The sequence below is a fragment of the Bos mutus genome, chromosome 25 (genome assembly GCF_027580195.1).
Source record: "Bos mutus isolate GX-2022 chromosome 25, NWIPB_WYAK_1.1, whole genome shotgun sequence".
NCBI classification, from domain to species: Eukaryota; Metazoa; Chordata; class Mammalia; order Artiodactyla; family Bovidae; genus Bos; species Bos mutus.
This window is the reverse complement of record NC_091641.1, coordinates 26,275,924-26,292,700: the sequence shown is the minus strand read 5'-3', so window position 1 is coordinate 26,292,700 and position 16,777 is coordinate 26,275,924. Positions and strand designations below refer to the sequence as shown.

General features: G+C 49.2%; 1 protein-coding gene across 1 annotated transcript in view; it reads left to right on the top strand.

Moving 5' to 3' along the window:
* The window catches only part of XYLT1 (xylosyltransferase 1), a 349,260-nt gene that overhangs the window by 182,378 nt on the left and 150,105 nt on the right, over positions 1–16,777 (top strand). The window contains 1 exon segment of the mRNA XM_070363107.1: positions 8,326–8,836. Coding sequence (XP_070219208.1) covers positions 8,326–8,836 — 511 coding nt within the window.

The window sequence follows — 16,777 nt, the reverse complement described above, 5'->3', positions numbered from 1 at the left end:
AAAGGGAGCAGCTTTGCCAGCAGGTCAGTCTTCCTCCCAGAGGGTGTCCCAGGGCTTTAGGGTTCTGCCTCTTTCTATAAAACTATTTATCATCACTCCATTTCCAGTTGACCTAGATTTCCACCCGTGTGTGTATTTATCGTGTATGCAAGTAAAATAAAAACCCGCAGGCCTGCTGTATAGAGAAAAACCCAACATAAAAAGGTCCTCAACTTTTATTTCCTCCATGAGTAGGTATTTCGGATGATAAGTCTGTATTATGTCAGCAATTCTCAAACTTGTTGGTCTCCATGGACCCCCTTCTATTTTCAAATATTGTTTCGGACCCCCAAGGAGCTTTTCTTTATGTAGGTTATATCTATCAATTATTTGTTATATGTTGAAATTTAAACTAGGGCATTCTCAACATTGGTTATTTATTGATTTACTTAACATAATCATAACTCATTACGTGTCTGTATAAGTAAAACCTTTTATGAAAAATATGTGTGTTTTACACAACCAAAACAAATTTCATGAGAAGAGATTGTTCTGCATTTTTGCAAATCTTTGTAATATCTGGCTTAATAGAAGACAGCTGGATTCTCACATTTGTTTCTGCTTTCAATCTGTTGCGATTTCACACATCATGGATCCTCTGCAAAACTCCACTGTGTGCTTTTGTGAAAGATGAGTGAATAACGGAAAATAACGTCTTCAAAGTATGATGAAAGTAGTGACCTTAAAGATCACCTGAAAGGGTTCCCCCAGGGGTTCCCAGAGCACACTTTGAGAACCGCTTCATTAGATCATCACTATAAGCATTAATTCCAATTTAATCCATTGTAGCTAACATTTATTCAGGTCTAGGCTTTATCCTGAGTGCTGTACACATGTTAACTCTCTGAACTCTCGTAAAAGTGCCATTAGGCAGGGACTAGTTATTATGCCCATTTACAGAGAGGAAGACTGAGGCTCTCAATGTTAGATATTGTGCCCTGGGTCACACAGTGAGCAAGTGGCAGAGGCCTGATGGACTTGATTGCACTTCACCTCCCCACCCTGCCCTTCCAAATGGCTTAAGTCTACTCACTGGGTGATGGGGCACCGGCTAAAAATGTCACCTAGGTGCTGAGTATGTATAAGCCTCATGCTAAGTGTTCTGTTGTTCACTAGAATTAAATATAGGTGTGCCCTATTTAATCTCTCCCTCACCTTTGCAAAGTAGGTCTTCCGACCCCTTCTTTTTTGGTAGATGAGAAAATTGAGGCCCTGAGAGGCTAAGCTCCTTTCCCCGTATCTCAGAGTTAAGGGGCAGAGGCTGGATTCCAAGTCAAGCCAGTGCTACCCATGCAGCTCCCTCCCTCCTCACCCAAAGCTGCGCATCCCGTTAACATGACTAAATCTGCTAAATTACACCAGGCTTATTATTGAGGGTTTTATTAAAGCCTGGCCTGCCCGTGCCCAGCGAGGCCCCCGAGTTTCTAAGTGCTGGCCAGCCCTGCCACTCTTTGTGCATACAAATGAGCCTATGAGGGGCCTCTGTGAGGTCTGTTTGCATTGGCAGCTGGGGTAATTGCATGTCCTAATTGGGTGCAGCTATGCACACTGCGACTGCCCTGGCACAGCCGTCCTTTTGGAAGCAGGTGCAGGCTTCTCCCCCAAGTGTCCCTCTCAATGGCCCTGGTCACCTTGGTGATGGGAATGAAGCCTCAGACACTGAGTTCACCAGCGAACAACTACTCAGCTGGCCGTGCGTCCACACACCATGAAAGGAAGCCATAAGCGGGTGGTGATGAGTGAGCAGGTGGGATGGGCGCCCTCACGCCTGCACGGTGCACCTGGCCGGGGCTCCCCTCTGGCACCCTCCCTGGTCCTCAGACCTGCCGAGAGGCGGGCAGCATCGGTGGGTGTGGCCTCTAGACCTCAACTGCCTGGGTTCCAATCCTGGCTCCTCCACTTCCTAGAGCTGGATTTAGTCCCTTAACTTCTCTGAACCTCCGTACTCCCATCCAAAACATGGGAAGAATAACAGCATTTCTTTCATAGGATCCTCATGAGAATCAGATGAGTGAGTCGGTACAGAAGGGTTGGAAACAAAGCCTGGGGCAGAGTCAGCACTGTGCACGTATTTTCTAACGGGAGCATGTTTCGTTAGCACCTTGCGTGTGTCAGTCACTGTGCTTCATCGGTTCTCAGCTATGGGGAGGGAGGTGCCAGCCTGGGATGGATGAGGAATTTGGAGATGAAATCGTCTATCCCAGGTCAAAGAGCTACTGGAGAAGACGATCACAGGATGATGCAGGGAGGAGACCACACACTTAGGAGCACCCATCTACCCCTCCATCCCTGGTCTCTTAAAATCCATCAGCTATTCCTCAACGATTTGAAATTGCAGAACTTTGTTAGTCAATGGTATTGCTTAATGGTCGACTCAGAGAATGTTCAGCAGCATCGCACAGGACCTTTTATCTTATAGATGAAAAAATCTGACAATCGCTAAAGCAAGACAGATCCCTGGGTCTCCTCCTTTCCTGTTTGGTGTCCTTTCTACACAAAAATAAGAGCAAAGGTTTATCAATGAGTGGAGTATTTAGAACCCACCTCCACTCCGAAACAGGACTGGGGTGTGGTGGGGGGGATTCAATTGATCAAGCAAGGAAAAATCCATCCTGAAGTCTGAACCATAGAGAACTAGGAAGGACAGAAGCAGATCCAGGTGTCTCCAGCACAGCAGCCTGGGTCACGTAACCCACCTCTCGAAGCCATCTTGTGCTTGGCATATTTCTACCTGATTGAAATTGGCTCTAAACATGCCCAAGGTTGAATGGGAGTGGAGGACATTATTGCATTTAATTATTTCTCCAGAATAAAAATGGATTCTAGCAGCAGCTTAGAAGTAAGGCAACAGCAGAGCAATTAAGAGTTTTGGAGCTCGCATGTGAACATTTGAATGTGCAATCATTGTAATAAGTACATTAAAATAAAATAAGTCAAAGGGTTGCATTTACATAAATAACCCAAGGTGAGAGTGTTGGATTGCTTAAGAATAAAAGGGACACAGCTAGGAGATCATCATAAAGAAATAATCATCGATCTGTCATCCAGGTGGAGACCATAATGGGTGAGACAGTGGAGGTCCAGTGTTAATTGGTGGGGAAGCGTCTTTGCTTTTTCTTCTTCCTGCTTTGGGTGTGGCAGACACATTCCAGAAGTTTTATATACATTCATCATCACCAAACCCCCATGAGGCCTTATTTTCGAATCCCTATTTTCCATATGAGGAAACTGAGGCATGCAGAGCTTGGATCACATCATTTCCAGCATCACTTTCATTTCTTGGTGAGGTTACTTCACTTCCCTGTGCTGTAGTCTCCTCCCCTTCATTAGGACTCATGCTGCGGCTTCCCTGGGTGCTCGAGGGGATTAGGGACACAAAGTGCATGAAGGGCCAGAGTTTAAGGGGACATGGGTGCTAAAGGTATGATGATTATCTCACATGTGTTTTCCTGGAAACCTCCCACAGTTGGTTTGTACAGGGAAGGGAACCTGGGCTTGGATGTCTGGATCTTGATTCTCCAAGGGAAGGAGAGAAAAACTGAGGCCATTAGCCTCTTGGCGAGCAGGTGAAGAGTTAAGGGGAAAGTGAGTGATACTTCTCCAAGGTATAGAAGGGTTGAGGGATAAATGGATAGAGCAAATGTAGTGTATTCATACAATGGGATATTATTCAGTCGAGAAAAAGAAGGAAATCCTGCCATATGTGACAACATGGATGAACCTCAAGGATGCTGGTATGAAAGAGGGATGAAAGTGAAAGTCACTCAGTCATGTCCCTATGGACTGTATAGCCCAGCAGGCTCCTCTGTCCATGGAATTCTCCAGGCAAGAATACTGGAGTGGGTAGCCATTCACTTCTCCAGGGGAACTTTCTGACCTAGGGATCGAACTCGGGTCTTCTGCATTGCAGGGGGATTACTTATCATCTGAGCCACCAGGGAAGCCCAGAGGATGTTAATACTGAGTGCAATAAGCTGGACACAGAAAGACAAATGCTGTTTGATCCACTTACATGAGAACCTAAAATAGCCAAATTCAAGACTTTCCTGGTGGTCCAGTGGTTAAGACTCTGTGCTTCCAGATCAGAGGGTGAAGATTCAATCCCTGGTTGGGGAACTAAGTAAGATCTCATATGCTATGTGGCATGCCCCCTCCCCCGCCCCAAAAGAGTTTGCCTTCGATTTTAAATAAATAAATAAAACAATCAAACTCAGAGAATCAGAGAGTAGGATGGTGGTGGCCAGTGGCTGGGGGAGGGGAAAATGAGAAATCTCTAATCAACGGGCATAAAGTCTTGGTGGTGTAGGGTGAATACATTCAAGAGATCTGCTGTACAGCCTTGTGTCTGTAGGTAGCAAGACTGTATGGGGCATTTAAAACGTTTGCCGAGAGGGTAGATCTCCTGTTACGTGTTCTCACCACAGTAAAATAAAGTGTACAAAAAAGAAGAAAGAAAACTGCTGGGGGAAGGTGTTGGAGAACTCATCAACTGCTGTAGAAAACAGCTTTGACTCAGAGTGACCGAGATCTTAGGCTCCTGAGCGATGCCTGATTCTCACTGACTATGCCTCAGTGACTTTTCTGGAAGCTATCGAATACCTACCTGTGAGCTCTTCGTGCCAGAAGAGAAAATATTTCCCTTTCCTCTTACACTCAAATCTTTTGGTTTCCCTTGACAGCTGAGTAGCACCTGGGGCCAGGGGGAAGGCCATGGGGTCACGCAGAGCTGACAGTCCCTGTTGTGTGGGTGTCTCTGAGTGGACAACCCTTATTAATCTCGAGTCCTATTAGAACTGCTGCTGGCCCCTGGTCCTGATGTCACAAATTAACCAGAGGAACCAGCCGTTTTCTGATGGTCAGATTAGCTTCATTGATTGCAGCGTTTCCTGTGTCTGGTGTTACTTAGAGAAGTTCTGCCAGAAAGTGGTCGAGAATGTGAGCTTTTGAAATTTTGATGGAGGTTTTCTGCTCAGGGGATAAACTGGTGATTGTCAGTTAATGAGGAAAGAGACCAACCCAGGAACTGTACTTAGGACTTTTTTGATGAGAGTGGATACATGTGGCTGTGGGGGTTTCTGCTCACTCTCTACCTTCTTGTTAACTTCTAGAAAATGGGCTTAGGGACAGAATTTAAACTCATATTCTTGGACAGCAAGTGTCATCAAACTGATTTTTTGGCTGTTAGAGGCAAAAAGCAATATGAAATTGGGTCTTGTATCTGAGGTCAGCTAAGAGGAAGAAAGCAGATAGTTGTCTTCTGTATTAATCAGGATGAGTTAGACCGTGCTGCAGTAACGAAGATCCCCAAACCTCAGGGACAGAAATCCGCAGAGGTTTACTCTGCCCATGGAGGGTTGGTGGAGTTGCAGGGCCTTTACCATCAGGAGTGTGGCTGGATGCTACCAGGGAAGAAGGGACAAGGCAAAATGTGCCTGGCCCCAGTCACTTGTCTTGGCCACCGCAAGTTGCTTGGCTGTGTCTCATTTGCAGGGGATGGGAAGTGCAATTGTATCGTGTGCCTAGAAGGAAGAGAACTGGAATATTTGTCAAGAGCTTTATTGAATACCATCCCCCCATCCAGTCCATTCCAACCTAGGCTAATGTATGCAAAGAGCCCATCCACTCTGTCACAGAGAAGGGGACACTAAATGCTCTGCCCTTGACCTGTCAGCTGAACAGAAGAGGCACAAAACTACCACAAGTTTTAGAATTAGACAAGTGCAAAGTCACAGCCTTCCCTAAATGACGTCAGACAAATCATTGAATATCCCCAAGCTTTTTTCCCCTCTTTTGTAAGATGAGGGAATGGTAGTATCTGCCTCTGTTACTTCAGAATTTACTTGTGAAGGTTAAATGATTTATCACATGGATAGGCTTAGCACACTGCCTGGCACCTGATAACATGCCCAAGTGGGTGGAAGCAACAAGCAAGCCTTGGCTCCTCTTTCTGTAAAATAGTGAGGGGATACCCCTTAGGGGGCGATTTTCAGCATGCAGTAAGTAATACCTGTGAATCAGCGGCATATGGTGACTGGCTCACAGGGACAGCTCAGAGAATTCATCTGAGAGGCTGCTTGGGATTTTTCAAGGGTCTCTGGACAGAAAGAAGGAAAAGAGGAATAGCAGTGAAGTTTGTTTAGGTTTCAACAACAGAGGCATGGCCCCCACTTGAGGGGGATTTCTTACAAGATGCATGCGGGAGGTAAGAAAAGCCAGAAATAGGTGTTAGAACCGGAATTTCCCCTTTACAGACCAGCATGTAAGGTCGGCTCCCATGGATGACCAGCAGCTTCTCTGTGACAGAACACAGGCTGCACTGTCTCTCGGCATCTCCTTGTTTCAGTCTTTCTATCCATTGCCTCCAGCCGCTGCCACCCGGGTGCTCTGCGGCCCCTCCTTACTGTCCTCTCCCTCTTCTGTGACTTCCTGACACCTGATGGCCACTGGCCAGCCTAGAGACGGCTCTTTGGAGAAGACATGCCTGTCCCAGATCCATTTAGCTGGGTGAGAGTGGATGGGAGGGGAGTCAGGCTGCTGTGCTTAAGGGGACAGAGTGAGTGGGATCAGAAGGGCTCTGCAGCTCCCTGGAAGTGGCTGGTGGATCTGATGGCCCAGGGCAGAAGTCATCGACCTATCTGCTTTGAATCCCAGCTTCACGACCAACCGCCTGGGTCACCTTGATGAGTCACTGATGCCAGTACCTGCAAAATGAGAATAAAAGTAACATCAACTTACAGAATGGCCACGAGGTATCTTAGTGTTGCTTTCATTCCTATGGACTCTGAAATTGGTACTTGATGCTAGGGGAGATGAAACAAAGGTAAGAAGTGAGTAGACACATTGCTGGACCAAACGGGGACATTGGAGACAAGGGCAAGCAAACCAAGCCCAGAGAAGGGGAACCTTCTAAACTCACAATCCTGGAGAACTGGGGTCTGCATAGTGTTTTTTAAAGGGCCAGAGAGTATTTTAAGCTTTGCAGGCCAGATAGTCTCTATGGCAACCACTCACCTCTGCTGTTGTAGCAGGAAAGTGACCATAGACAATCCATAAATGAATAGGCACGGCTGTGTTTCAATAAAACTTTATTTACAAAAACAAATGGCATGGAGGATTTGGCTCAGGGCAGGCAATAGCTTGCAGGACTGCTAAAGGAGGAGATGCACTTAGTGTCAGCTGAACGGCAGCCCCTCCTGGGCACCGGCACCGCCTCCACAGCTCTGTTCCTCCAACGCCCTCCTTGAGAACCTTCAATGGTCACATTTAGGAAAATGAATGAGGATGCCTGCCCTCAGGATTGCTACTCATTGCCAGTGCGTTACTATAGCAATGGATTTAAAGAGTCAATTAGCCTCAATTCTCCATGGCCTCTGTGTCCCCTCTGACTGACTGGCTTTGGCCCATGGATTCTCTTTGAGGTTAAGGCCTTCGTAATGGGCTCTAAACAGAAGCACTGTGTTTTGGAAGTGATGAAGGACATTAGTTGACCAGTGCATTTGATCCAAGCTCAAAATGGCCAGGGCCCACATACCGTGGAGAAGCTGAGTTCCAGGTGCCCCTCTTCCTGGAAAGACTCATTGTCTCAAAAATGACTCTTGCCTTTTCTCTTGACCCAACCCATCCTGGATGACTTAATCAGTTCTGCTCCAGATACAAGCATCAAGAGTCAAAGCTCAAACACAAAACTGTCACCAAGTCTTGGATTCATTGCAAGGATTGTCCTGTAAAGGACACATTCCTGCCGAGATAGCTGGTGATGTCTCCCCTCCAGAATTAACTGTGGCATGGTCTCATTCCTCTTATGGGCATAGATCTAGGAGCATGTCTTAAAGGCAATGGAAAGTAAATACTATCCTACCAATGTTTTCTCCCCTTATAGCTTTATTATGGCTTTGCTAACCATTAACCATCACAGCGCTCTCTGCTGGAATTTAAACAGGAAACTCAAAACAAACTGTCTCAATTCCAGTAGCAGAAACACTCAAGGAGACTTACATGAAAAGGGAGTGTGGTTAATAACAAGCATTGAGGATCATAGTCCAAGCATGTTAGAGGTTGCAAAAGTTTTATTTTCTAGTTGAAATGTCTTGTATTTCCAGGTTGAGAAACTGAGTTCAAAGAGAAAGATCTAACATGAAGTCTAAGGTGAAGCTCATAGGAAAGGCAGGGCGTGTGACACCAGGGCTCAAACCTCCAAACCTACCTGCCCCATCCTCCAGAGCCCACCTGCTTAGCTTGATGGCTCAGTCAAGATTCTCTTCTGTGTTTTGTCCCTGTCTTCTTTAGGACGGCTACTTCTCTCACCGGCCGAAAGAGAAAGTGCGGACAGACAGCAACAATGAGAACTCAGTGCCCAAGGATTTTGAAAACGTGGACAACAGCAACTTTGCACCCAGAACTCAAAAGCAGAAGCACCAGCCCGAGCTGACGAAGAAGCCCCCTAGAGGACAGAAGGAGCTTCTGAAGAGGAAGCGGGAGCAGGAGGAGAAAGGGAGGGGGCGTCCGTCCCCGGGAAAAGGTCCCAACGAGGTGCTGCCTCCCGGCGAGAGGGTCGCGGTGAACGGCAGCCGCGGCAAGGACGCCCCCCGACCGCCCCACGCCCGCAAGAGCGGGGGCAACTCCCCCGAGGCCAAGCCTGACCAGCCCCTCAGGTGTGATATCTCGGGCAAGGAGGCCATCTCCGCACTGTCCCGCTCCAAGTCCAAGCACTGCCGCCAGGAGATCGGGGAGACCTACTGCCGCCACAAGCTGGGGCTGCTGATGCCCGAGAAGGTGACTCGGCTCTGCCCCCTCGAAGGTAAGCCCCAGCCCCGCTCTGCTCACGTCTGCAGACCTTCTCCGAGCGACTGCCCTATTTTTCAAACCCCAAATCAAGACACGAGGTCATTTGTTTTGGACTTTCCTGTGAATTCCAAAATCTTGGGTGGGAAGTTTCCCCACATCAAATTACCTTTTGTTGCAGCGTTAACCAGGTGCCTTTGTGACAAAGGATAAAATGCAGTGCAGTCAGGGCTAATGTGGAAGGTGTAGGTGGCGATGGTATTGATACGGATTGTTTTCTCTCTCAGCAGAATATGGGGATTAAAATTGACATGACTATTACTGTAATTGAATAGGATCTGAAAGGATCTATTGGTTGCATTGAGATTGGGGGCTCTGAAAAAACATCTTTCTCATTTTCCTCCATCTACAATTTCTTCCTTCCTTATTTCCTTCCCTCTTCTGCCCCCCACCCCCCACCAGCCTCCCTCCTGCCCCACACTGGGCCCCCTTCTCCATGCTGATGATAAATCAGACCTCTTGCTGCCATGCGGTATGAGGTCAGAGCTGTAAGAGTGACATTCATAAGTGCAGGTGAGGGTCCTCAGAAATGGGACTGGGGGGATGGCTCTGCATAGGTGAAGTATTACAGTGTGTGTATCTCTGCATCTCGCCTCTCACCACTGACACGTGTTCCTTGCTGGTTCATTTCACCTTTTCCGGTGCCTACAGAAGGGGAGTAATAACAGGTACTGAGCGCTCGCTGTGTCCTGGGCACGGCACAGGCAATTTGCATTCAATCAGCTCGTCTCATCTGTGGCCCAGTGAGGTTGGCACTGTTATCAGGAGCATATCATTTTTCATTTGAGTGACATAAAATAACTTCCCCAGGTCTTACGGCTTGTAGGAGGCCTCACAAGCCTACAGGTGGAGACATCCTGAGACAGAGATCCACCGTCCTGGGTGAGGTTGTATTTTCTCAAGATCAAAAATAAATAAATAAATAAATACACATTATGGCAGAAAATTTCAAACCCACCTTGGACAAGGGAGACCCTTCATGTTCCCACCATCCAGCTACAGGTAACACGTGGGGGTCAGTGCTCTTTCACCCACATCCACATGTCCGTCCCACCTCCCGCGGCCACACACACAAGCTCACTGCAGGTCAGCAGATATTCTTTTTCTTATAGAAGACCTTACATCCCAAATAGTTTGTGAATTAGTCCGCCCCATGGCTTTTCCATGCAGACGGCGTCCAAAAGGCTTCTCTAAAAAGAAGAGAGCGCCGATATCACTGGGAGCAAACAGAGAGCAATGCATTGGAAATGGAGTGATGTGTGTTCTAGTTCAAGTTTCCCCAGGAACTCACAGGGAAAGTGCCTTTGGCTCTCTGGTTCCAGCTTCCTTATCTGTTCAGGGAGCACCCTGTATTAAGTACTCGAAGGGTCTTCCCACTCAGCCCTCCCTGGGGGTCCACTTGCAATTTGCTCTTGGTCATCCCTTGTTCTCATTGGCCACAGTCAATGCCAGGGGTACTCCGCTGTCCCTCACTCAGCAACCAAGGTTTCCAAATATTAATACCTCCTTGTTGCTTCTAAATTCAAATACCAACGAATGCTCATTGTGTGGAGGATACATGGGGAGACCTGGGTGGGGCAGGGGTCCATGAGTGGAAGAGAAGCTGGCCCACGAGGTGCTAGGTCTATCTTGGTGTCCAGACAGAAGGTCAGAGCCTCAGGAAAGCCGACTGCAGAGCTGGGCTGGGTGGCAGGGTGGGAGAAGAGGGCTCTCAGTTCCCCAAGCGTCAGAGAATTTGGAGGCCAGGCAAGTAGATGCCCAATGTCTCATCAATCCCGTATCCCTCTTGATGCAGGAGGTGCGAGGTGAGAACGGCTCCCAGGGAAAAGGGGACTGGGTCACCTCTAGAGAAATCCTGATTCCATCTCTCCACTGGACAGATAAGAAACAAGGCCCAGAGAGGAGGAGGCTTACAGTCAAGGTCACCCAAACAGAGGCTGAACTTGAGCTGAAATTCAGCTCCTCATCCCTCACACGTGCTTCTCTGTTGACCCCTGGTCACAGGATGGAGGGTATGGATCAGGTCAGGGGTGGCCATGTGGGTGAGTGGGTAGAGAGGCCTGGAAGGGTCCATGGCAAACCCTTTATGGGACCCCCTCTGGGCAGGGTGCAGTAGGGACAGCTTCAACTCTTACCTCAAATTCATCTGTTCAGATGGAAATGTGTATCTCCACTATACTCTCCAATAGAAAGGTTTAAAAAGAAAAGGTTCATGTCTCCCTTGCACAGGGACTCTTGTCTAAGCACTCCCGGGGTTCCCATTATGTTGTTGACTTGGCAGATAGTGGTACAGATGTTTAAATTAATAAGCAGAGATGTTTCCAAAATCTTTTCCTTACCTAGCACGTGGCCTGGCAGAGGCCTGAGCTGCCTATCTTTCCTTGAGAATAGCAGGGGGCACTCGCTGGGTACCAAGGGTTGTCACACTTTTTCTATAAAGGGCCAGAGAGTAAATATTTGAAGCTTCGTGAGCCTTGCAGTCTCCATCACAACATCTCAACTCTGTTGTTGTATCACAAAAGCAGCCGGGACAATACATACACAAGTGCACTTGGTTATTCCCGAAAAAACTCGATTTACAAAAGCAGGTGGCGGGTAAGATGTGGCCCATGGGGCCATGGTTTGCTGATCCCTGCTAGGTACCAAGTCTGTGTGGTGGTACCTCCAACACTTGCCTTCCGCCCCATTGAATCCTCATACCAGCCCTGTGAGGTCGGTCTCTTTATCAACCCATTTAATGGGTGAGGAAATGGAGGCTCAAAGAGGTTTAGTCCGTGGGCAGAGGGGCACAACTAACAGGCGGTGGGGCTGGTGTTAGTTCTCAGGCGCCAGAGCCCGCAAGCACCCCAGATCCTTCCCCTCCTCAGGAGGTAGGCAGTTTGACCGTAGTCCACATTCTCAGACCTTGGGGATGTCTGAACCTGCTGGCTGTGTCTCTCCGCCGTCTGTAGTTGGAGAAGGACCTCCTCCCAGCATGTTTGTAGGGAGCAAGAGGGCTGTTGTGGCCAGTGGAGGAAGGGGTCCCCACACCTATCGGGGTCCCTCTGAGACACCCCCAGTGAGGCTGTGCGGCACAGGGCATCCCCCGTGGTCTCAGCTGCATCGGCCAAGGTGTCACACCCTTTGGGGGCCTGGGAGCTGGTTGATAAGATTGGCGTGTAAGGGCCTTGGCACACCCAGCCCCAACAGGGACTTCATTCACTGCACCACAGCCTCCCCCTTTTGCAATAAATTTACTGTGAATAGACTAATTGCAAAATAACCCTAATTGGGTAGTTATCAATGAACAACTTCCCGTGGAACAAAACGACTTACAATTAATAGCATTTAAGCCATAAACTATTCTTCTGCAGAAAGCTAAGATGTAATTACACCCCATATGGAGATGGTGTTCCCTTTTTGGAAACCATGGCACCCGGATTTCCCTCCGCTCAGGAGGGATTTGAGCTCTGGCTCCGTGGTCCTTTTCTGCCCTGTTCAGTGAGGAAGCCAGTGCGGAGGAGAGGGAAGTCAGCATGTGTGTAAACATACGCAGACATACACGTCCACACGCAGACGTGGGCACTGTTTGTCAACTTGCCAAGCTCAGCACCATCCAACAGGATGCCGGAAGTTGAATATAATTAAGGAAACAATTCCTCGTGGCTGGAAGTCTGAAAAATTCCGAGACAGGGAATAGGTGTTAAATGTCAGCTGGTGTTAAGGGCTGCCGTTGCTACCACCCCCATGCCTCCAGTCCCCGCACCCCAGCAGCGTTCAGGGGAAAAGAAGCGTCTAGAACCCCAGAGTGGTGTGCTCTGTGCGGACACCTTCCTTGCCTTTGTGACCCAACAGCTCCACTCTCTGCCTCCTGGAGGAAGCAGCTGGGATGCTGACACGTTTTCATGAGGAAATGACCAATCTGTAGACCATCCACTCAGAGCCATGAGGAGTGAGATGCGATGTGTCCCATCAGACCCCAAGCCTGGCCTCAGAGAGACTTATTTCTAATCCCGCAGCGGCCCCTTATTGCTCCCAGAGCCCCCGTGCTCCATGTCACCAGTCCCTACCCCCTCCCATATTCCTGGTCCCAGTGGCCCTGACCCCACTGCCCTCACCTCACCCCTGCAGTTGCCTAGGCCTCAGATTCCTTCCTTGGGCTCCAGAATCTCCAGGGCCTCCAGGCACTCCCAGGAGGATTTCCTCAAGTTTCATGGAAATTGAACCATGTTGTATGGAGGGCCCAGGGTGGCGTGGACTGGAAAAACGGTTTTCCATCCAAAGATCTGCAGACATTGGGTTTTGCATCCTGGTTCTGTCCTTACTAGCTGTGTGACTCTGACATCCTGTGCCTCAGCTTTCTCATCTGTAAAATGGACACAGATCGTTGTGCCGTGTCCTCATAGGGTTGTTGGCTGAAATGGGATCATGCGTGTGAAATGCCTGGTGCATAGGTACAGAGAATGGGTTTGACTGTCAGCTGCAGCGAGGCAGTGGTGGTGTAATAAGTGAAGAGGGTATTGAAGAGTGGACGGCCTGCTCCGTGGTGACTGCCGCTTGCCCAGCTGCAGTTCTCTCGTTCTGATCTTCAGACAAGGCCCCGTGTGCTTCGGTTATTCTCTCATGCTCATCCACGCCACCTCCATTGTTGCCTCTACTGCCCACTACCCCCCATCTGGTGTGGCTCTCACCTCTTCCCTCTCCAGATCTCAGCCTAAATGCCACCTCCTCAGGGAAGCCTTCCTGGACCACACCTTCCCTGGAGAACCCTGGCTACAAGGGACATACCAACCCTGGTGAGGGGCAGACATGTCTTTCCCAGTGAAGACCATTTGACCTGAAAGAGGTATTTTAGGCAGGCAATGCCTCATTATATTCGGAACAATTAAATGTCGGCTTACCTGGTAGCTCAGTTCAGTCGCTCAGTCGTGTCCTACTCTTTGCGACCCCATGAACCGCAGCACGCCAGGCCTCTCTGTCCATCACCAACTCCTGGAGTCCACCAAACCCGTGTCCATCGAGTCGGTGATGCCATCCAACCAGCTCATCCTCTGTCATCCCCTTCACCTCCTGCCCTCAATCTTTCCCAGCATCAGGGTCTTTTCAAATGAGTCAGCTCTTTGCAGCAGGTAGCCAAAGTATTGGAGTTTCAGCTTTAGCATCAGTCCTTCCAATGAACACCTAGGATTGATCTCCTTTAGGATGGACTGGTTGGATCTCCTTACAGTCCAAGGGACTCTTAAGAGTCTTCTCCAACACCATAGTTCAAAAGCATCAAATCTTCAGTGCTCAGCTTTCTTTATAGTCCAACTCTCACATCCATACATGACCACCAGAAAAACCATAGCCTTAACTAGACGGACCTTTGTTGGCAAAGTAATGTCTCTGCTTTTGAATATGCTGTCTAGGTTGGTCATAACTTTTCTTCCAAGGAATAAGCATCTTTTAATTTCATAGCTCAGCTGGTAAAAAAAAAAATCTGCCTGCAAAGAAGGAGGCCCCAGTTCAATTCCTGGGTTGGGAAGTTCCCCTGAGGAGGGATAGGCTACCCACTCCAGTATTCTTGGGCTTCCCTGGTGGCTCAGCTGATAAAGAAGTTGCCTGCAATTCAGGAGACCTGGGTTTGATCCCTGGGTTGGGAATATCCCCTAGAGAAGGGAAAGGCTACCCACTCCAGTACTCTGGCCTGGAGAATTCTATGGACTGTATAGTCTACAGGGTCACAGAGTCAGACACGACTGAATGACGTTCACTTTTCACTTTCAAATGTTGAGATGCTGTCTCCAATAGCCCTCATGGGCCACCAGCCTCCTTCTACCTTGAGTTAAAATGCCTCAAAGAGAAAAAAAAAACATTTCAAGAGAGGCCCCACCCGTTACCCCAGTTCCTCTGGCACCTCCTCACCCTTTGCTCTACCAGGTAAAGCCAGTGTCCAGGTGAAGAATGAGAAATAAAAACAGAAGTTCCAGGGAAAGCAGTCACTGGGAGCGGCTTGGGCTTTACGGGGACTCTGGACCCAAGTGGCTGATGGTTCCCTGATGAGTGATGAGTGAGGACTCTCTCTTTTGAGTCAGCCGACCAGCTGCAAAGTTACAAGCATGTGTATGTGGCTGGGGCAGCAGCTCCAGTATTGGGGTGAGGATGGACAGGAAGGAGGTTTCTGATGACAAGGCAACTGTCCCTGGATGCAGCAACCCATCTACCCATCAGGCTTTGCAGAACACCAAAGGCTCCCGACAAATGTGCTTCTGGCCGGAGGTGGCCAGGGCTGGGGGTGTGGGGAGGCTGTTGTCTGTGACAGAAAGAGCCTGGCAGATGGCACCGCCAGCTGCAGTAGGGCTGGCTCCTGGACACCTCCACACCCTGAGGGCAGTGGAGCGACTACACAGCATGAATAGTGTGGAAGGATGGCTGGCAGCCTGGCAGGGAGGAAAAGGGAGACGTGGATGTCAGCTCCACTGCACCAGGGACTTGGGTGGGACTCCTGCCTCAGTGCCCCCATCAGTCAGGCAGGGATAGTGCTGCTGCTGCTGCTAAGTCGCTTCAGTCGTGTCCAACTCTGTGCGACCCCAGAGACAGCAGCCCACCAGGCTTCCCCATCCCTGGGATTCTCCAGGCAAGAACACCGGAGTGGGTTGCCATTTCCTTCTCCAATGCATGAAAGTGAAAAGTGAAATCGCTCAGTCGCTCAGTTGTGTCCGACTCTCAGCCACCTCATGGACTGCAGCCCACCAGGCTCCTCCATCCATAGGATTTTCCAGGCAAGAGTACTGGAGTGGGTTGCCATTGCTTTCTCCTAAGCATCTTGGCTGCATTGCTCAGATGAGACAAAGAGGGAACAGCCACGGACAGCTCATGGATAGCAGTGGCATGATGAAGTCAGATAACCCTCCTGCAGCCCGGCCAACTGGATGGGGCCAACTTGCCAAAAGGCAAGGCTTATAGAGGACCCATTTTCATCTTCTGCTGAGGAGGGTGCAAACCCAGTAACAAGGAGGGTTCCAGTCACAGTTCATTGTGGTTGAAAGAAAATCCCAAAGGTCTTCCTTGGGCTTTTAAGGAAAGGGTGGGACTCTGACCATGATGAGTCTAGAAAAAAATCATCGAACCCCATTCACTGGACACCTGGTAAGTGCCAGGTGACGTCCCAGCCCAGTGCTCCCCAAATGTGTTCTGTGAAAGGCTAGATAGTAAGTATGGGCCTTGCAGGCTGCGTGGTCTCTGTCGCAACTACTCCACTGACAAGAAAGCAGCCGCAAGAAGTACATAAATAAACGACCAGCGTGGCTGTGTTTGTGTTCCAATAAAGCTTTATTTACAGTCAGCAGAATGTGAACTTCACATAATTTTCATGTGTTATGAAAGGTTGTCCGTTTGAGACTTTTTTCCGATTATTTAAAAATGTGAAAACTGCTCTTAGCTTGCAGGCCACACCCAAACAGGCAGCAGCAGGCTGCACTTTGCTGACCCTTGCTCTAGGATCCGGAGACAGAACAGTGAACAAAAGCACAGGATGCCTTGTCTCTGCAGGGCATCTGCTCGGGGCACAGGGTCTGCTGACATGAGCTGGAAGGTGGTTCTGGGAGGCGTGCAACCCGATGGCCCCACCTTTGTGGAGCTTCTGCCCTAATAGGAGAGGCCAGAGGTGACTGGTGAACCAGTAGACCTACGATCTCCCACCTGTGTGATGAAAACTCGTAGACCAGCACGGCAGGTGAGAAGATGGGGGTGGGGTGGACACTGTAGGTTAGGTGGCCACAGAAGGCCTCTCCGAGGATCCTTGATGTCAGTGTCACTGGGAAGAGGAGACCGTCCTAGCAAATGGCCTGGCATGTTCTGGAAGCATCCACAAGGTGAGTATGGCTGAAGTTAAGGGAGCAGTGTGGGAAGTCAGAGGAGGAAGCGGTATGGCCAGGCT